The 23045-nt window shown below is 36.0% G+C and overlaps 2 protein-coding genes across 5 annotated transcripts in view; one reads left to right on the forward strand and one right to left on the reverse strand.

The window, feature by feature from the left end:
- Positions 1-4881: 4881 nt before the first annotated feature.
- Positions 4882-5733, reverse strand: mRpS24 (mitochondrial ribosomal protein S24). Its single transcript, XM_018506124.1, has 3 exons — positions 5588-5733; positions 5247-5427; positions 4882-5171 (listed from the first exon to the last, which is right to left on the reverse strand). Exons 1-3 carry the CDS (start codon positions 5612-5614, stop codon positions 4882-4884), a joined length of 498 nt encoding a protein of 165 aa, XP_018361626.1. The 5' UTR covers positions 5615-5733.
- Positions 5734-9843: 4110 nt separating this feature from the next.
- The window catches only part of Tsp26A (Tetraspanin 26A), a 111330-nt gene continuing 98128 nt past the window's right edge, over positions 9844-23045 (forward strand). For 2 of the 4 annotated variants that reach the window (XM_018506260.1, XM_018506261.1), the window contains exon 1: positions 9869-9958. In XM_018506260.1, coding sequence (XP_018361762.1) covers positions 9869-9958 — 90 coding nt within the window. Of the gene's footprint in view, positions 9959-23045 lie in introns of all 4 variants that reach the window. The other 2 variants (XM_018506263.1, XM_018506262.1) reach the window with 2 other exon arrangements.

The following is a 23045-nucleotide window of genomic DNA, read 5'->3' on the forward strand; positions in this document are numbered from 1 at the left end:
AATGCGAATGGGAAAACAAGAGCGCCGGGGACTTTGTTCGATCAGTCCGACGTCTCCGACGTGTAATAAAAAATCTTTTACGTAAAAAGAAAAGGAAGAAGAGGAAGATGATGAGGAACGGGAAAAACGTGCGGTTACGGCATATATACAGCGGCACATACTTTTGCTTTGTGAATAGAGAAGAGCGAAGCAAGTCGGGTAACACACAAACACACGTGCTCTCATGCATTTTTGGCTGTCGCGCGAAACCGCCTACGCCATAGTATTTCAGATATATTAGCTTTGGAGTAACGGAAGCTCTCGAGAAGATTAATGATTCAGATAATATATACTTTAACTTAAGTAACACGAACACTCGCGTCGCATTCGTCGAACGCGATGATTTTGCAGAACGACGGTTCTTAGCCGATCCTTTGAAATTAACGTTTAATAACATCAAGGAGAAATTGAAGAACCTGATTTCTTTTTTCGTGAAAAAAAATCTCGCGACAAGTACAGTACATTTAGTACAATTGATTTGTACTTGAATAAGAAGAACGTCTATCTATAAAAATGTGTAGATAGTAAATCTAATTCTTTACACGATGTAATTATGTTTACCAAGGATATTTAATTATATTTATCAGTTTTATCATCTTTTCAGAATCGATCATCGAAACTAATGTATCTGTAATCAACTGAGTTTATTGAATCAATCATTGTGGAATTCGTGTTTTACAAATATAATAATATCGCGCTACTCCGCCGTTTCTGAAATCATCGATCGCCTTCTCAGAACGTTAATTGTTCAATATGAAGAATAATTTTATCACGCACGATCGACACGCGTAAATCATTGCGAAAAGTGGAACGTTTAACTATGAATTTGAATCGCGAGAAAAATTTTACGCTATAACATTATCTTATAATTAGGATAACGTGTTCTCTCGTTTCTTCTGCAAGATATATATAGCAACACTTTAAGGGAATTATCCGTATGTACTGTAACGAAAGTTTGATGAATCCTGATTGAATTTAGTTTTCTTCCCTCCCCAACACGATCAAAGTGTCAATCAAATTGTACATATGTTTTTATTAACGTCGTTCGCGAAAATTTTGTAGAATTTCATGAGCGTAATACTAATGATCCCGCTAATAAAGCTCTAGGATATACTGAAATAATGCGTAACGCGTATTATATAAAGTAGACGTAATAGATCTATATATCTCGGAATAAAGTTGATTGTAATGGCAATTGAATTGTAAAGTATCACAGCACGTTCGATTTATTTTAATACTTTCAAATAATCAAATAATTAGAAGTTCAACGCGTAATATTTTTTAATTGCTTTCCGTATAAATTAAATACAGTTTATTAATGTTATCTTAAATCGTAAAATTGACTCGCATTTTGCAATAGTAAATATGATATTTTGTTTTAGCAATTTCAATAATATCATTGAAATTAAATTTGTTCTTAAATAATATATCATTTAGTTTTTTTGATAAAATTGATAATAGATGACGTCACTAGCGAAGAGTAAGATGTTTATCTCTAAGCTTGACAATAAATGGATATAATTGTAATAGACTATCTCTTTTTATCATTTAACGGATCTTTCAATAAAAAATGCTTCATAGTGCTCTTAGAATATCGATAATAGGCTGCTGGCCTACGTCATTGTATCATTTTATTAAAACGTTACTTCAAATATTATTTATCTCATAAGAAACGCTTGTAGTGTTCTATTTACTCTCTACTTTTATTTGTAAAAGGTATATGGAATTGTGATTTGTATAGTCGTATATAATATCTCGCAAAAGACAGTAATTTTATCCTCATCAATATTTTAACAGTATCAAAAATTTCCATTCCATTCTGCAAAAAGAAAACAAGGTGCCAATCTCGGGAATATAATGCATTTTGAGACACTGTATTTTCGGAAATTGCAATGGCGCATTTGCAAAGACACATGATAAAGTAGCTTCATAGTATTATATTACATGACTTTAAACTTTAAGAATCCAGATTCGATGAAACCGTCGATTTGACTTAGTATTATTGCTGATATTCGGAATATTGAGCGAACAAGCGATTAATAAGGATTCATCAAACTCAGTAGCGTAACATGATAGTAACGTAATCTTTATCTACACATTATTAAAAAAGCCGCTAAATTGTTTTAAATCAAGCTAGTGAGGGAAAACACCATTTAAGCTTCTAAGAAATCTCAAATAATACATTACATGTTTCTCTGAATACATTAATTTTCAATATTCTGAGCTTCTACAGTAACGCGTTCAAATCTTAGTTCTCGTTTTTAGATATTACTTAATATTAAGTAGGTATTTTTACTTGAATCGATGAGTATAATGACTTTTTCAAAGTCTTGTACAATGTGAACGCTGTGTTCTATTGCTTTTGGAGTGTTTACCTATACTTTCGATATAATTAGGATTAATGCCTGCGATTTTCTTCATAAATACACGGGCACATTACGTATAACGACTTATAAGAATATATATAGATATATAAATACATAAAAAGGGACGCTGTACGCGTAATTTGACATAGAATAATACGTAATTGTCGATCTCGTAAATTCAACAGTTTTTGCTAACGTTTATCAAAATCAGTATCCTAAATAAATTCTTTATATCTTTATTTTTAATTTCCGGTTATTAAAAAAATATATAATTATATAATTACAAATAATTCTGTCAATATTATTACATAATATGATAATATTATATATATTTCTATTAGTAACAATATTGTAACAATTAAAAATATATAAAATATATAATATACAATTATATATATATATATATATGTACATTATATATTTTATAAATTTCTTAATTGTTAATTTTTTAATTATTATACATAATATGATTAATATAATATTATAATATAATTTTACATAGCTAATTATTATAAATGTCACTATTCAGTAAACATTATTTCTGATATCGAATATTACAGTATCCAATGTTATCGTTAAAATTATATTTAATTAAAACAAAAATAAGAAAGAGCATACAGTCACATACGCAAGTTGTTATTCGCACAAGTCATATATTTAAAATAAAATTACATGTAATAGATGACTTGTGCCAATAACAACTTGCGTATGTGGCTGTATGCTCTTTTTTGTTTTTGTTTTATGTTATCGAGCCACCTCTAATAACTTTGTTTAAATTTTATTTATATTTAATTAATATCCGGAAATTTTTAGTGTATATTCTATTATTGTATAAGCATTGAAACATGTATGGTCCTATACTAAATTTTACATTTTTTACTTAAAAATGCATTGAATTAGAAAGTTATTATTCTATAATAGTATTACGATATAGCGTCAAAATTTGACTTCCATAGTTAAGAATAAGTTCCCAGACAACATACATCAAAAAGGCGACATAAGATGTCTTACAGACGTCTTGATGATATCTGTATGACATGATGTCTGAAAGACATCTTGATGGCGTCTTCAGGATGTCTTATGTCCGTATTTTGGACATATTGTTCTCTGGGTTGTATTAGAATATGAAAAAAAGGATAAGAGACGAGCACAGCACATTTCAGCCTGTACTTTTATAAAAAGAGCGATCAAAAAATTCGTAGACATTGGAACACTATTGTTGCGTCCATCATATAAAATCAATTACATCTTTGCGCTTAAAAATTCGTGATGTCAATCAGGTTTCGTGTAAGTTCTCTCTTTTTCCGAGAATCTACCATTCGTATCAAAAATTTCTCATCTGCCAGAAGATTTATTACTTGATCCTCGTACGAAGTAAAGCTTTAATTGGCAAAAAAACGATTATTATGTACATAAAAATATTTCGAATTAAATTCATATCGCGTTATTTTATAAGTTGTATTGTAAATAATATATGTAATATGTTTAATTTATATGTAGTACGATAGTTACTTACAAAATAATGTATTAATTCGTTTTGCCGATGCACCTTTCCAGAATAATGTACGAGAAAGCGATTACGTCTTAAGCATATTTAATGTGAGACAAGTTCTGTGATTACATCGTCACATTAACATTAATATACGCACACTACACGGTTTTTTACACAATAACATTCAGTTAATTAATGATAATTATAATAATTCGATTAATTATCTAACAGGACAAATATAAAGTGGATATCAAGTAATAGTATTCTTCTTTATCACAAACATTCATGTAGAATATTAATACTCAATGAGAAGCGAATAAGAGTACAAATGCAGCAGGAGAAAGCTACACGATCCTGATCGAACGCCAGATGAATACATAAGAGTTGTAAAGGCATGTAACGAAGGAAAGAGAATGTGGTCTCTAGTAGAAAAATATGTAACATTATTATACTATGTCACGTTTGAATGCTCTGTCTGCTCTTAAATATCCTTTTTAGTTTTACTTGAGTAACCCTTTTGTGGTATGATGTATGATTTCTCTTCTATCATAAAGATGCAATGATTGTATATGGGCTGCGTTTGAGTCATGATCGAATGTACCGATTTATTATAAGTAATGCAAAATAAATGGATGACATGCAAGAAATAAAAATAAAGTTTTTGTAACTTTTTTTACTACACCTTTGTAAAAAAAAAATAGCGAGCTGCGCAACACTAATTTTATTTAACTTCATTCACAATTTAATTAATTAATTTTGTTTATATTGTATAGATTTATATTTATACAATATATTCATGTTTCTCAAATATTGTATTATAATTACTATAATTAATTGAATTAACAATTAAATTATAATGTAGTCACATCATATCATATTAAAAATTATTGTGTCACACAATCGATTATAATATAAACATTGGGAATTATAAAATCTGGTTTATTAATAAAAATCTAATTTATTATATTTACATATATTGAGTTTCTATATATATTTAAATATCATTTCTTTCTTATTTTCAATCGTGACTAATTCCACTTTAATAGGACACTGAAGCCAATAACTCAGAAGTTCCTCACTATAGCCAGTTAAGAAATATATCTTGTAAGGTGGTAAAGTACGAGTGATGATTCCAGCTATCCTAATAATATTGTGTTGCCGCTTAATAATAATTTCACTTGCAAATAAATTAGGCCATGTCCCGCACATAAACTGTCGAATAAACATATCTTCTATAGCTGTCTCAGATGGTCTATTGCCATCTTTTATATTCGCTGAAAAAATTAATGTACTTGCTATAAAATTGCAAGAGACTAAAACATACATTTCTCATTAAAAAAGAAACATACAAGTATTCCAAGAGTTCCAAGATTTTCTATGAGCGATGTAATGAGGCGGATTTGCCATTTCGTATGTTAATGGTTTGTTTCTGTTGATTGTGATTTTGTAGCGTCCAGATTGCACCCTACTGACTACTATGCTCGTATGAAAATACCTTTGCATAAATGTCTGTTGCACAGCCGGCAATATCTGAGAACCAATAGTAGTAAAATTATCATACATGTTCTTTGTACAAATTTAGTTTTTAACAAAAAATATTTGTACTGATGAAAAACTTAAAGAGAGGTTATCTCAGAAAAATTCGTCAGTTAGTTGACTACAACTATTTATGTATTATAAATCTTAATACATTTCTCATATGTTCCAGTAAAACCATCTTGCCACGCAAATTTTTTACTTCAACTTTCGATTAATTTGTTATAAAATAATCTGCTTCGTTTATTTCAGCTTACTCCGAATTACAGTAACATAACCAACATAACTGAAGTTAACGTCAGAATCAGCATTACCAACATCGTCATCTGACATTCTGACCGACTCCGCCAGTCGCCACTACTGCCACTAGTAGTTATCTAGTATGTTACCCATCAGAAATATTCGTGGACATGGCTACATATAGTTCATGTTCACGTTTTGTACACGTAGAGATGCTACCTGCTAATGAATGGAGATTTTTAAAATCACTAAATATATATTTTTTGCTATACTTATTATTAAAACATTATTGAATGCACTAACAATTAAATTATAATACAATCACGGTATATCATGTTAAAAATTATTATGCTGTGCACAAAATCGATTGTAATATAAATATTGAGAATTATTGTAAAATTTGATTTATGTAATAAAAATCTAATTTATTATATTTACATATATTGACTTCTATATGTATATACCTAAATATAATTTCTTTAGATTAAATATATATTTAGTGACTTTAGAAGTCTTGCCAAAAACGCGACATGACCACTCTCTCTCTCTCTTTGGTACATACACACGATGTATGTTACATTATATCTAGATACTCGTGTATCACAATTGGCTTTTATATTCTAGAAATCAACTTGACATTGTAAAACAGCTGTTTTTGACAGCTTTACACTCGACATACATCGATACATCGCTAACACAAATAATAGATCGTATAATAAAAAATATTAATAAAAAAGTGATTCTGGATTTAAATTAAATTTCATTTAATGCTTTTTTCGCTACGAATCCAAGATTTCTTAGCATTCAGGAGAGATCCCAGCTTTATTTATTATTTTTTCTCTTTCGATTGCATTGAAGAAAACTATAATCCGGAAGGAAGCAGGATAAATTAACTGTACTACTACAACTCGTCTGTCAGTCTTTACAAATAATCACTGTACAGTTTACAATCACAAGCGCGCGGCAATGCGGACAAGTTATATTCTTAAGAGGAATCTAGAACGAAGGAGATAAATCGGCGATTGGCTTTTGGTTTCATTCTCCGTGAGGAACAAGCACTTCCTCGACGTTTTTCCCTCTTAATGGCTTAGGCGATTTCACAAAGTAACAAAGAATCCCATCCCTCGCTCGTTCCTTCCCACCTACCCCTATTCGCCTCCCGAAATAATGCTGCAGCGAAACACTGAGTCGGCTGGAGAACAGACAGGATGAGAAACTGCATGGCTGCGATTGTCAGGATCATTTCTCGAGCGCAGGGACGCATCTAAAAAATACAATATAAAAGATCATTACTATAAAGGTTAAATTTCTTGGAAAATATAATAATAAAATTATCATATTCTTTCGTAAATATACTTACAAAAATTTTCCGACATGATGAAGAAAAATCGACGGCTTTGATAAATATTAAATATAAATATTGAATATATAATAATAAGATACACGTGTAAATTAATTATTTAGTTACATAATGCGTGAATATGCGTGTGTCGAAAATTATATTAGAGTAAGAAGCGCATGTTTTAAGAGATTTCGGGGAGATTTTGTTCATACTTATGAAATAAATTTCAAAAGAAAGGGTTCATCGGCGTCTATAGACTCCCCTTCAGAAGCTTCAACGGGCGCATGTGCGTATCGCGAACAGCAGGTAGTTGCACGCGTGCCAGAAGATGAGGGGAGGATGGAGAGAGAGAGGTGCTGGAAGGGAAAAGAGGGCGATGGGTGGCATTGCGTGGTTAGAAAGAGAGAGAAAGACAGGATACTGTGATCTTACACGAAGAGCGATGAGGATAGAAGACTAAAGTAGAGTGGAACGTGTCGTGGAAACATGAAATATTGTGCTGAGAATGGACAGATGGGGGCCGAAGGCACACATACAATCCTGGGATGACCATAAGATAACGATATTCGTTATTGATATTTCTCCATTCAAGATGTGATATATGTACGTGAGAATATTGTAGAAATTATTAGCGTGCTTTTGTGAAATGCATTTTAATTTTGAAACAACCATTTTATTATTTAATTCTTAATTCTTTAAAATAAAGAAGAGAAGGAAAATGGAGTTTACTAATTAATATACACATTACGACTAGTACACGTGACATATATAATTCATCTTTCCTCTTTTTTTATCTTAGTAATTACATTATTTTTATTTGATTCTGCTGCGTAAAAACTTCGATGATTCCAATGAAAAATATCTTTCCTAAAAATATATATGTATCATATTTCAGTGTAAGAAGAGAAACGATTTTTAACGATCGCGATCGTTGAACGCTGAAAATAGATATTGTTAGCTTTAATAACTGTAGTTGTTTCGCGTTGAGTAAGATAGAACTTAAGTAAGATAGAACGATATAAGTTAATTCATCATCATTAACACAAGGCGATCACTCTGATAAAATTGCTCACGTAATGTCCTAAAGACGAGTTGTCACGCTACTGCGTACGAGGACAAAAAATATATCACGAGACCTTACAATATTATATTTATTAATTATTTGTGTAAATAAACAAAGAAAATTTTAATTTTTTACTTACACGGGAAGGTAAATAATATGTAAGATTCCTTCACATAAAATATCGTGAACTTGAGTAGAAAAAGGATTATATAAATATTTTATTATAAAAAACATACAAATTCGTAATAAATCAATGAAGAACAGAAATGCGTATAAAAAATGGACAATTGTACGCAGTACGAAGGAGATTTTTGTGCCATTTGATCTCAATCGGATTGCAAACTCAGGGTTTATACATATACTCGAAGATTGTACAAATGATGCAAAAAAAAAACAAAACAATTCCAAATCGCGAAAAAGCGCATCGCGTAAATGCGCAAAAGGGTATTAATGGAGACCTTAAAAATGGGAGAAAGGACGTCAAACGATAAAGAGAGCGGAAGAGATGCGTGAGGGAGAAGAAGAGCAAAGAGATAGAATGAGAAAGGAAATAGAAAACAACGAAGGATGTAGTCGGGAGGGAAAAGTGAGGAGAGAAGGGAGCAGAAGGCCACCGAGTGACAGGAAAGAACAAGAGAAATAGAGGAAATGAGACGGAATATAAGGGAGACAACAGGATCGGTTCTCTTCTGTTTATTTTGAAAGCAGATATTTTTATCTCTCTCAAACAGGTTTTTTCATATTTTAATGCTCCAATCTGTTTTATGGATTCGAAACAGATATTTTACTTTATTACGATATTTACGATTTGAGCGTGAAGGAATTTCCATCGACAAAATATTATGTATTTACTATCCAATAAATTATCGCGAATGTCCTTTTAATAAAAAAAAAAAATTGCTGCACAATCATTATTATATATATTTCTACCTTCAATTTCTAAATTTTAAATTATAAACTTACTTTTAGTTTCTCACGTTGACAAAATAACGAATGAATACAAATGAAATAAATTTAATTTTTAAATACCTTTTAATATCATTTGTATGTACCTACCATATTTGCAAACCAAAGTAGACTTTGTAACAAAGTCAAACACGTGCTTTTTCCATAAACATCTAGTGCCGGCCCTGGGAGAGGGAGCGATGGATAGAGAGGGGCGACTGCTGAGTAGGGGGAGGGTGGCGAACCGAGTGGGGGGTCAATCGCACGGAGGAGAATCGCGATAGGAATAAGGAAAGAGAGAGAGGAACCGACGAGATCGTCCGAAGGTAGGAGAGCGAGGTGTCCAAGCGACGGAGGAGAAGCAGATGTCCAAAGGGAGGGGGATGACGCATGGGGGTGGCGGAGCGCGCAATGTGCAGCGCGGGGGCAGGCGGTGGTCACGACTTGCTGGCAGTCTCGTTGATCCGGCTGCGAGCAGTACGCGCCGTGACGTGACAATGGCGGTAGTCGTAATTGCGGTACGGTGCGATACTGTGATCAGCTGATCAGCCGAGTCTGAGAGAAAAGGGTTAGAGAGAAAAGAGGTCGCGAGAGATCGAGAGCGAGAGAAAGAGCGCGTGGGCGATTCTTAAGGAGGCACCGACGGAGAGAAATAGGCCGAAGGAGTGTTTGCCCCCTTATCGCAAACCACCGCGCAAACCACCTCGCTTAGTCATGTCGTCGTTCTCGTGATCGAGCTCGAAGGTGTTCTGTTCTCCCCCCGGTTGTATGTGAATTATACAGTGTGCCGCCCCGGCGCTCTCCCCGCTAACCCCACACGACCGGTAGATAAATGTCTCTCAGTCATGCCCGCCGTGCGGAAGTACCGAAGGGATACCAGCGAGGTGAGCTGCTGCCTCAAGTACGTGATCTTTGGATTTAACGTCATGTTCTGGGTGAGTACCGCGCGAGTGTCGCAACATTCACTTTAGTCGGGACCTGCGAGATTTCGGATGTCACCTTGCCGGAGGCGACGATCCGTCATCCCCGAGACCAAAAAAAATTTGCATGCCTCATCACTCTCAGATAGCAAGTTAGAACTTCGCAACGCACATAGCTTCATCAGCCATTTAAAACTGAAGAAACTCAAGAGTTTTAACCCTAAAGAAATTCTGGTCATTACTTCCAAACAGATCCTTCGAACTTTTCCCGACGTTACGCGGACGTTGCCCGCAGGCAGATTCCGGATGTTACGTCCGGACACATCTCGAACATTACTGCCGAGGGATATTTGAATATCGTCTTTGAAAAGAATTGGAGAGTATTGTCTTTCACAAAACGATATTATCTTTCATGAAATCTGGATAAGACAATTTTAAGATAAAATCTCGTTAGCTTAAATAAATTCATAATATTCTGAACGTTATCTTCTATATAAATTTTCAAACATTAATTTTAAAAAGGTCATAACTTTATTAAGAAAATGGCATAGAGCCAGAAGCAAGATTTGGTAGTTGTAAACAGTTCAGTCAAGGTAGTAATTTCTGTAATGGAGTTCCTTTTAATTTATACAGGCTTCGCGCTTTACAAAGTCATTATTAATTTTCTGTGTGTTTGTGTGAAAAGTGTAACGCGAGCGAACAATATATGTTTTCAAGATGGAGTAAAATTTGCGCGTTACCTTCCGCTCGCTTTTGTTTGCATCGCAATGAGAGTTTACTGTCGCATTGCATGCGAGCTCTTTTTCACGTCCAAATGAAGTGTGGCGCGTTGTTTGTTAAATGACATTCATATGTTGTTTGAAAATGTTTATGGATCATGGCCACACACTATATACACATTCAAGGATAAAATACAGACTAGTCCTGCGTAAACACATTTGCGAAATCTCGACTAAAATACTACTTGTCTCTTGATTCACTAGGGCCCTTGTTGTCCTTTGTGCTTTCTTATCTTAATGATGTTAAATGGCAAAGTCATTGACGCGCGAAGCACTCGTTTCGTTCCTCCATCCCTTCGTAAAGATCTTTTCCTTTTCACAATAGAATGCGATTACATCTGTTACGTCAGTCGAAGAATTTCCGCGTAAAATACTATTGGACAGTTAGACAGATATCAATTATCGTGTTTTATAACTAAAACTCTTGTTACTATCAACAGATACCTATAAGAAACGTAACTTTTATTACGTTAAGTTATTAGTCAGCTTTTACATCCGATTTATAGGCACGTAAAGATCAAGTTATTGCTAATGAACGAAACTTAATATTGAAATAAATCTTTTTGTAACAAATACAAAAATTAATTAAATCTAGTTATATCTTAAATTACAAATTACGCAACTGTTTAGCGTTCAACAAAACTGTTTTATTATGTTCAGAGTAAACTTGTGCTAAATTAATAAGTACTAATTAGACTTAATTAAATTTGTAATTTAAGAGAGAAATACTAGGTTTATTAGATCTAATTAGTACTTACAAATTTATTCTGATTATGACAAATTCGTTTTTTTTTTGAACGCTCAATAATTGTTTAATCTTCGATACGAAGTAACATACTCTTTGTATCGACTTAACATAAAATGATGTCACAATTAGTGAATCACCGTGAAACACGAGGTGTAAATATGGGATTTTGGACATCGTTCGAATTTACCGTAAAGCTTTTAGGTAAAAGCGGAACGGTGCTTTGGAGAATCGATTTTTTTTTTCGATGGTGATAAACTTGTTTGTCGGCAGGGGGATTTGCGGGTCGCGATGTTGCATTTTTGCAGGGAAACCGTCGCGGACGACCCGCAATGCAGCTCGCGCGCTCCGCGAGGTGTCCCAATTGCGAGGACCGCGACGGCGCTGTGCAACGGCGCACGTGTACGTTACGGTCTGCATATTGTTCGCAACGAGCGCGGTGTGCGTTAATTACAAAAAGTACAAGGAGAATTTGTCTTGGTTCAATAAAGAGACTCGAAAATTAAAATAAAAAAGCACATAAAAAAGATTTTCATTCTCTTTTTTTCTTCTTCATTTACTGCGATTTTAGTTGAAATCTACTTTTTGCTGTCGCATCGTAACAACGCGATTCAACATATTCGGATTGTTCTTGATTTGTCCATTTGCAGCTATTAATCTTTTGAGTGGTACAAATGTATATTTACGTTTTCAATTCCAGAGTGAAGCACTCTATTAGTTGTATTTCTATTTCATATTTTATTCCTAGTTTTACTTAAACCTACTTACTCGTATATATAATTGTATCATTTATCATTATTATTATAATTTATCATTATTAAAGAAACTCACAGAGATGTAAAAAATCACTTAAAGGGTTAAAATCGGAGGAACAACGAATAAAGCAGCGTCTATACAATGAGATTTAAAGACGTAAAACTAAACTTTGAGCCAACCGTAAAGAATTGACTCACAGTAGAATGTGAGGAGAATGATCGACTATGATAGATCAATTTCTCACGGCTTAAAGCTTAAGCTTTACGCCTTACAATCTCATTATAGACGTCTTTAAAGACGCGAACGATTTTTCGTAGAAAAAAATGCGTGAATCGATACATATTGGTGGCATACGACGTTCTCATGCTTAAAGGAGATGGTATGAGTCGGTTTCTCGTCAAACAGATTCAAGATTCCTTTTGCGGGATACCGTTTGTGCCCGTTCTTCTTTGATTTAGGTTCCGTTTGATCGAACGACTGTCACCCCCGCCGGTGGGTAACGCGATCGCGACGGACGGTCGCGATAGATCAACAATAAACCGCGAGCGTGGCGGCCACGCTGTGGGACCACGCGCTGTTTACACAAATCGTAATTTTATTTCGCGTACGCGCGTTACGACACAGGGGATCCGCGCGACGCGCGTTACCACGTTTGCGAATTGATTTACGTGCCAGTAAAATAGGCCAGTCTCGAGCCCGTCGCTTGGATTTCCGGAGCGAATTCTATTTCTCGGCGAGACTTGCGTAAGCCTTATACGCTTTCGGCGAGACACGAGATGCGAGATTTAAAGTCTTCCTCGATATAGAGCCGACTTATCATTAACGAAGAGCCATCAATAATTCTGCAGTCAAAGAATGGACTTTGCATGAATTAGTATAATAGTTATCATAGTAAAATTAAAAAATTAACAAAATCGTAAATAAAGTTGTTTAAACCCGACGTCGATTAACAGCGAATAGATGGAACTGCTTGCGCTTTGCGATGCCGAATAGTGAAAAATGCGTACGAGTCGCATGAAATAGATTGGGCTCTTGGACTGGTTGAAGTAACCACACGGTAATGAACTCCGTGCGAGCTTATTTCACCGGGACGGATTAAAGGTGTTATTGATTTTCCTGCAGCCAAGCGGCTGGCTCGGTTCGGGGTTTTCGCGAAATGTAGCACTGGCCTAGTGATATGTGGGAAGTTCTTCCTGCCAGGCACTCCGCGTAATTAAGTAGCGGTCGTGCCACGAAAGACTACGTTCATCTCAGATCCATTTCGCGATTTACAAACGAAAATATAAAAAATTACTTAATATTAATTGCGATCGTAGCAATTTATTTTTACACTTGATATATTTTAATGGATTGAATTGGAAATGGGAGACGGAATAAAAATAGCGTCTATAGAAAAGAAATAGAGACCCTATTAAACGAAAAATTTAATACTTAAATGAATAAATTCAAAATAAACCTTAATTTAAATAACAAATTTTATGTTTTCAAATCATTGCAATATTAAATAGTTACATATTTATTGATTATCGTACAATATAATAGCAAATAATGATTAATTATTCATTCTTTTATTTTTAAATAAGAGATTGCACACATTGTTCAATTTATTTATTATATATAAAATATTCTTTTATCGAGCCAATAACCAATTATCCATTTATCGAAATTTTCATATATACATATTTTATGATATAGAAAATAAAACACAATATTTTTATTCACAAGAAAAGTGCTACGATTAAGCTACGCAAATTGTGTACCGTATATTGAGCGAACGCGTGAAAATCTGCGAACTCGGTTAATCAAGATTCTCGACTCGCTCTCAGCTAATAAAAGTTGCAACTTTGGCAGTACAATCCTGATACTCTTTCGGCGAACTACAGATATTCGTCGGGGCCCTAAGTTTTGTAATTCAGAAGTCGCGGCGAGTTAACCCGGGGACTACCAGTGTTTCTCGTGGTCCGTATCTATGTGTGTGAGAGAGAGAGAGAGAGAAGGAAAACTTTGAGGGAAACGCGCGTTTCGCACAACGCCAGGCTCGTAAAATTTTTACGCGTCGCTGAAAAATAATAACGACCGTCGCGCAAATAATTTCATCCCGCAGAGTTCTTCTTCCGCGATGGGTGGAATGGTTTTTCTCGCGCGAGCGGAAACCCGAGCCGCTCTGTTCGTAAAGTTCGCGCACGGAAAATGAAATACCGCGCGAAGCATTTATGGCTTGTCGGACGAGCGCGCCTCCGAGATCGCCGTTCGCAATCCCCGTAACAAACTCGTAACGCAATTTTCCGCGCACTCGCCCTTTTTCGTTCTTTGAGTCGCGAAGAAAAAAAAAATAGAATACTCCTTTCGCATTTACTTTCCTCTTTGCGATTTTAATCGCTAGTTATCGGCCGATACTTCCGTTTCAACTGCTATTTGTATCTCTAATTGATAAATATCGTCGCGATATCGTACCGATGCAGTCATTGTGCTTATCGTGCTTGCACAGCTGGTCCAGTTCCGTTGCAATCTGCTCGAATTAACGACAACCGCTTCAATGGCTAGTTTGGACATTTGTTTTCGAGTAAATACGTGGAGAAACAAATTATATTTCCCCCGTTTATTCTTCATATTTTGTTCGGGAAACGAAAATAAACCGTGCAAACGACAGATTATTGAAATATGCTCTATGTATTTATCACATTTCGCTTAAAAAATAGAGATGCAGAGGTCCGCCTGAATAACAGATTGAAAAATATGAGGTACCTGTTTTTATGATTTTTCGATGTTGTTTTATGATTTTTCGACTCTAAATGAGATTTACGGTTTAAAAATTAAACGAAAAGGGATGGCTTTTTTAGTCGGATCTCTTGGGCCAAAAGTGGATCGATTCTGAAAATTTATTTCATCTGTAACTTTTTAAAATCCGAATTTCAATATTAAAATATTGAATAAAGAAGCATTGAAAAACATCCGAATAGGAGTTAACGAATCCACAGATGTGTATAGTTTATCGCCGGACATCTCATATATGAAAACGTCCGAGTCTTCGCGGGCAGCCACGTTCTCGTATTCGACTAAAAAGGAATCCGGCTACGGGATCGGCATATTTCACGAGCCGAATCCGTTCACCGCGCTTTCTGCATGGCTGCCCTCGAACAGATGATTGGCCTTGCCGGCTGACGATGACTCCAAGCCGGGCGGCGCTCTCCTGCTTTACACGTCACTCTCGTGCGTGTGAACGGCCGCGAGCGTGCGTGTCCTGCGTGATTCCCGAGGTGGCCGACCACACGAAACTACGCCGATACTGCTCTTCGCGAAAACGTCAGTCTGTCGTCCGTCGTCCTTGCGTGGTATTATATTCCTGACCTGGCAGAAATTTATGCGCAATAACATTTGCACTTTTTCTAACGTTATAATTACTAAGATACATAACGTTACATTATAAATTTCGATGCATATCCAACACGTTCTAAAGAGTAAAAGAAAGTAAGAGTTGATACGTTCGAAACCAGTCTCTGAATATTTATACGTTATTTTACAATTAGAATGATAAAATTTATAGGAAGCAGATTGAACTAAATGTAAACTATACGTAATTTGAAAACGACGTTGTATAACGTAGCAAGCGCACATTGTAATAAAATCAAGACACGTTCTTGACACCGACAATCCGTATCTATGCTATCTTATATAAAGTAACTTTGAAGTGAACGATCTTATTCATACCTACTTATTTGTATGTACAAGATTCCGTTTGAATGAATTCATTCATTCATATACTTGTTTCTTTAGTCTGCCTGATCTCTTTTAACGTGAGTTCACGATTCATGCAAACTTACCTTAGAAAAGTAACTTTTTCGAAGACTTATATCTTCTCAACTTCACAGTTAAAGAAATATAACGAAATGATTTTATTTCTCCAAAAGTATTCCAAAACTAACGATTCTATCATGCGATACACTTTTAGGCGCTGTGTGAGCTCTCGGTATAATCTCTCCGAGAATTCCCTAGATCCGTCCCTGCCAACTTCCTCCCTTCACCCGCAACCCTCACTGCCGTCCTGTATCGCCGTCGGCGGCGTTTGAGGAATCTCATTACAAAAGTTGCTCGTACAACCGGTTTCTAACCAGTGCAACCGGCCACCATGCCACGGAGGTTCGCGGAGAGAGATTCTGGACGCGACTCCTCATTCGATACGTCCTTTACCTGCCAGGATGTACGAACTTCCGGTAATGGCGAACGAGTAGAGGATGTGTGCACATAGAGTTTCCACGGGGATTCGTTTGGAATGACGATGATGACGTGTACACGATCAAAGCGATACTCGTCGATTCGCTCCGGGGCTCTTTGCGGTTTAGAGTGACAATGTGGAATGGTTCCAACTCATTCCGCGGCGATTTAAACGCGATGGACGTGGACTTTTTATCTATCCTATGATTCCTTTTTGCCTATCCGTCGACAATTCTAACAAAATTTCAACTCGTGAAGTACGTCGATGTCTTCGTTAGAGTAAAACTTTGTCAACTCGTCAAATAGATCGACAGGTCAATTATCTTAATTGTTTAAGAACTATCGGGACAAACTGCACGCTTTTTTTTTTCTTCAGAAAAATAACTTCTGCCGCTAACTCGGCGGCATGTCTCTTATAGTACAGGTATATTACAACGTCCGTTGTAAATTAATTTTTTGAAGAGTTGCGTGGAGATACGATAGAGAAATATAATTTCCTCACGGTACACCTCATGTCTACGACGACGTAATCGCGGCCGGAGATTCACCGTGCGGGAAAACTATACCACACAAGCGTGTGCGAAAGACGTCGTTAAAGCAGTTTTGCCTCCGTCGGCCGATGCTTGAATAGAACCGCGGCACACACTCTCGCGTGCGCCGCGGTCCTTTACGAAATTCTCTCTCTCGAGAGGGAGAGAAGAGAATTTTGAGATAACTTCTTTCCCTGATATTTCTCAAGTCGTTGCGCCGTGTGTGCAACCGCGGAAGCGGAAGTCGTCTCGTTATTCGTGGTGCAGACTGTATTAACCCAACAAACGACGCCGCAGGGAATCCTCTTTATGAATAAAATAAAAAAATTGTACGACGCTACAGCGATCATCGATAGGGGATGTAAATCTTCCTTACATTAATAAAAATATATACATTTTTATATATAAGTGTAAAAAACATTTGTGGTAGAAACAATCCATTCAGGTCCTTGTTAAAATTTTTTGTCGAATTTTTAGTACATCTGAATGTTAATTTAACATAATATGATTGTTTTATTTGAATATTTCGTATTAAATTAATGTTCAATATTTTTTAGTGTTAAAATAATACAATTAATCAGTAAGTGAACAAATAACATGAAAAGAATGTTCTTTAAAACGTAAATTCTAAGATAAATGAATAAAATGTGTTAATATTACAGACGTTAAATTTATTCAAACATGTTAATTTAACAATATTAATTTTGATGAAGAAATATGATTGCCGTGTCAGTGTTACATTTTTTTGTGTCAATTTTTTACATAATATTTTACATAATACTTTCTAACATTTTCATCTTGTGTTAAATTAACCCAGAAATTTGAATAGATCGTTTAGAATATGTGAAATATGTTAAATTTAACACAAATTTTTTAATTGTATATATATATATATATATGTATACATGAGATGCGTTCTACATTGCGCATGATGTATATTTTATTCGTGTTGTTCATCGAATGTTAAACAAGAAGAATGATATATCATACGCATCATACATAAAACGAAACCCACTTATGATCATCTGCAAGGTATACATTTGAATTATATTATGGTTATCAACAATTCTATTTTGCACTCTATAACTAATTGAGCGAAACTGAATCTCCAGTTAATACGATAAACAAATCAAATTATTGTTTGGCTGCACGTAACAAACAACAAGGAGCATAAATATATTAATATCGATATTAGTAATAGCTATGAATCCACATATATGTCTGATGAATTAATTAAACGCTCATAATTAAATTAATTAATGAAAAGATAAATGTTCCCGTGACATTCGGTTGTAATGTGTTTTATTTATCTTTTAGCTAGAATAACCACATTATTTACACGCAATTAAGATAACGCAAACAAGCGAAGGATTAAAAAAAGATATTTTTATAATTGATATATCGTAATAATGAATTACTCGTGATTCTCAATATTTGATTTAATGAAAATGGCAGAAGCGATAGATATCTGCCATAATTTAGTTGCGGTTGCGAAATCGTAATTGAACTAAAATCAGCAAAATCTCGTATCGATTGTAATCTGAGACGGGTAACTGATACCGAGAATTTTATACCGATAGAATCGCGTTAAGAAACTGCGACCTGCGACTGAACTTTGGAAGACAAAGGACGAATTTCGGGTATTTGGAGCGAACGAGCAGCCGCTGACGTCGGAGATGCGCGGCCGAGAAGTCTTCTGGGAGGCAGCGGGGAACGAGATAATGGCATTCTAAGGGATGCGCGGTGGATGCGTTGAAATGGAACGTGGCGGTGGTAGTGTTCGCGCATTCTGCCAGAATCGCGAACATCAAAGGCCACACCGGTCGCGCAGTAGCACAAAGGTGCACATACGACCGCATCGCGGCATCCGGAATAGTTCGCGGTGTAGACCGAATGCAAAGCGACTGTGCTTCCTCTCTTTCCCCCTCCCCCCCTCTCTTTCTCTCTGTTTGTCTCCTTCTCTCTTTCTCGTTCCATCTTGGAATTTATGTTAATGTCAAGCGAAGATGGCCTCAAAGCAAGAGTCCGCGAAAACGATAGGATGCAATCGGGCTACTTTCATTCCGCATCGATAAAATTGTATCTATTGACTGTCTACAAAGGAAGATGCGCAAAAGTATTGCACTGTATCGGTTGGCTCTTTTAAAATTTTGATATAACATCCAATGATTGATTCAAAAATGAGTTAATCAAAATGTATAAGTAAATCATTCATTTTGTAGTTGACTAGTCTGAATAAATAAAAACTCGTAAAATACAAAAATTTATCTCATTTATTATTACACGATAATCTGCGCATCCTTTATATTCTAATAATATAGAATATTATATATAGAATTATATATATATTTTTTAAATTAATCTTACATACAAATAACAACACAACAAGGCGCAAAGGCCACAATGGCACAAAAATGTGAAAGACCGCACAACAATTACCCACGCTCTGATGCAACTTTGACAAAAAATGCACCAAAGTTACAATCTGCAAGATACAGAGAAAGAAAGGGAGGGAGAGAAAGGATGCTTAACAAGCGGCTACTCGGAGAACAATTTTAAGAATTAAACTTCTCGCCGGTACTCCGCCAACCGATCTCCGCAATTCTCCAAGGAGAAGGGAGGAAGGAAAAGCAACTCTTTGTAATCTTATCTCGCCGGTGTAACGCGAGCGGTGCGTTACACCGCCGACGCCGAGATTATTAAAACGAACTCCCAGATTTTAACTCTCTGCTAGGTCGGCGATCCGGGACCGCCGTTACTTACTGAAGTCCGATGAGAACTTTAACAGGTGGGCGATACGCGCCCTCCGGCGTACCGTCATCAGCTTTTACACGAGTACTTTTCTTCTCATAAACAGCTCGACTTTCATCGGCGTACAGCAAGTAATTAGTTGTTAATTGAATTATCGATCGAGAGCATGTCATATACATGCGTAAGAATGTTGTTCTTCCCAAGTGTTGTCTCAGAAATGCAGAGTCTTTTTTATAGCAATAATTAAGCGTCGATTAAGCCGAAATCGGGTATTTACTTATTGAAAAAAATTTTAAACTTCTATTGACAGATTCAAACTTGTTCTAAAGTCCTAAAGCACAACAAAAAAAATAATTAATGATTACATAATTTCGAAACTGTAAGAAATAAATATAAATATCCTCTAATATCATTTGTTTTTTAAAATCGACAAAAATGTTTCAAATATCTCTTTTTATTCTCTTAGCAACAGATTTAATATAAACCAATTTATAAAAAATAATTTCAAATATGATCAAATACTATCTTGTATGTTTTTTCATCAAGAATCTATAAAAATCCGTGTAATCTCCAAATTGTAAATACTGCATCCGCTACATGCCGACCAATCTATGCGTAAAACGTTACTCGTCTATTTTGTCGAAATAAAAAGATACAGAAAGAAAATACGCTCGATTCCAGCGGCAACAATGTTCAGTGAGACTGTATTACATGCAACTCGAAGTTGCGGCCGATGAAATCGTACCGGAACCGACGTTAAAAGCTTTCAATTACTGACGACTAACTGCGCTGGCGGACTTTATACCGATCGTTACGCCGATTACGCTCCACGATAATATTTTTTATCATACGAGCGAGCATACACAGCCATGGTCTCCGCCGTGCAGTATAATTTGGCGAAAGCATAAATGCCACGTTAATAGCGTGCACAATGGTTTACACGCATTTGCAATGTATATTCTCGAGTCTGTCTTAGTTTCAACGCGCGGTAGCTCGTAAAGTTCGTGACTGACGATATCGACGAGGGTATCGTATCTACCCTTCAGAAATATATATGTAAACGTAATTTCTATTTTTTAAAGTACGCATCCGTGTGGAATTTGCGTTCTTTTTATTGCTGTTCCGCTGATCGCAAACCCACTCCTGGCTGCGTCTTACTTTTATTCACGAATCCTGTACGAATCGATTTTGTCGCTGAACTTTCAATTTCGAGTAAAATACAATGATCGGCAGTTGTGCAATGTGGCATACGCAACTGTTGAAAATAATGTTAAAAATATTCAGAACGTCGGAAAGTTATTCATCGTCTTACAACCTTACGGAGTTCAAAGCACAGCGAAGGACAGCGGAAGTCGTGCTTGATATTCTCTCACGTCCTCACGTATATCATCGACACCCATCGCGCGGGATAATGAGAGGTACTAATTAACAACGCAAATAAAGGCCGTATGCATACGCTGGTGTGGATCGAGGTCCGCAACACGACTTAAATGAATGTTACATCGAGACAAGGAGTAACGCCGATTCGCTTTCTAATCATTACATAACCCGATATTAGAAGCCCGGTGTAGTTACGATATGGTTACCTTGCGATCTACGTGTATGACATACGCTTATGCAAATCGCGAAATTCATTGTCGGAGATGAGATTGTTTAATTATAATTGTTTTAATTGTAATTATAAATAAAATAAATTAAAAATAATTAAAACGCATTTAATCTCTTATCACAGATTCTCCCCTCATGTAAAATTCATAATTTAATTATCGCGTTTTGTACAACAAAAAGTATTATGATTTAATAGAGATACGTGTAACATATAAAACTGAGTGCTTTCCAATTTATTCACAAATATAATTAATTTAATTCGCGCAATGCAATTAAATCAAACTCAAACGATCGAGGGATTCGTGCAAATGACGATGTACGTCGACAGACGGCGTGTTCTCGTGTTTCTTCTCAAAAGAGGGAGAAACGAATCGTTTCCTGCCGCGCTCATACGCGTATTTTCATTCGATTTATCCTGGGGAGAATGACGCTGCTCGATCATCTCCGCCGGTCGGTCAATTTGCGTCTGTATTAACGCCTTCCGGCTAAATAACGAGCCGAAGTGACGTTAGTTTGCGCGCGCGTGAATTAACGACGATGATACAGAAAGTATATCTCGCCCAGACGCAGCATCCAAAACTTTTCGCGATAATTGTATCCGCATCGGGACTCGATAACGCACAAATTATTATATTCACTGCGAGCACTTGCATTGTGTACATTGCTGCCGATCGCGCAACTAATTACGGCCGGGTAACTATTAATTTCCAATCGACGTTGAGGGCCGTCACCGTCGAGAAATTAGCGGCGTCGCTAATTGATCACGTGGAGATGCGTTATCTCTGCGTTAATTATTAAACTGCGTCGTTAATCATGGAGATTATTCGCATGCAGCGTTTACTTTATTTGCGAAGAAATGAAAGCAGATTAGAAATTTTAACGTAGCCTTCTCCTAATATTAATAAACTTTAATGCGTGTGTGTATATATATATTGCGAAAAAACCTATACATCTACATGTATACATATATATATATATATATAGGTTTTTAAATATAATTATTTTGAAAATGTTCAGCCTTTTGATGGTTATAAATAATGATTTTCGCGATTCATTATTTAATCATGTGGTGAATCTGTGTATGCATGTTTGTATGACTTATGCATTATACGTACCGTACAACCCTGCGATATTCTATTGAATCGCGACGAATCGCACGAAGAGCCCAGGGCATTTCGGAATACGTTTCATATTAACTCCCCTCATTAATATTCCCTGTAATTATTGCAGCAAATTACTGCCGCATAATATTGTCGCGAGAAGCCCAAAATTTCAATATCGAAATTCTGCGTGGTATATTCTGTGTATTGCATGGTGTTAAATGCTGCATCAGCGCGATCATCACGGGAAAGCGAAAACACGCGTGGCTGAAATATCGGGTGTATTTCACACAACAATGTTACCTTCGCAAATAAGAGGAAGGAGATTCGCGTGTTGTACATTCATCGTACTAGCGTATTGTTGTTAACGTGCAACGGATATAGCGTCCTCTTCTCTCGAGCTCAAAAAGTCCCGCGGACTTTCCGCGTCTTTTAGCTAAATTGCCTCGTTGAGACAACGGACGGCGGTTTCCGTCGCGCTCATTTGTCTCGTGGTTGCGGATTAAGAGATTTTCGCGCAAAATGCATCTTGTTGCGGGGACTGTGCAATACAATTTACCTCTCCCCCTCCACTCAGATCTCTCTCTCTCTCTCTCTCTCTCTCTCTCTCTCTCTCTCTCT

This window comes from Trachymyrmex cornetzi, unplaced genomic scaffold (genome assembly GCF_001594075.2).
Source record: "Trachymyrmex cornetzi isolate Tcor2-1 unplaced genomic scaffold, Tcor1.1 scaffold223, whole genome shotgun sequence".
Taxonomy (NCBI): domain Eukaryota; kingdom Metazoa; phylum Arthropoda; class Insecta; order Hymenoptera; family Formicidae; genus Trachymyrmex; species Trachymyrmex cornetzi.

Coding starts and splice junctions, on each gene's coding strand:
- mRpS24 (XM_018506124.1), bottom strand. CDS start 5,614: ATGGTTTTACTGGAACATATGAGAAAT. Junction 5,428..5,587: donor TACTGGAACATATGAGAAAT/GTATTAAGATTT, acceptor ATTGGTTCTCAG/ATATTGCCGGCTGTGCAACA. Junction 5,172..5,246: donor TTGGAACTCTTGGAATACTT/GTATGTTTCTTT, acceptor TAATTTTTTCAG/CGAATATAAAAGATGGCAAT.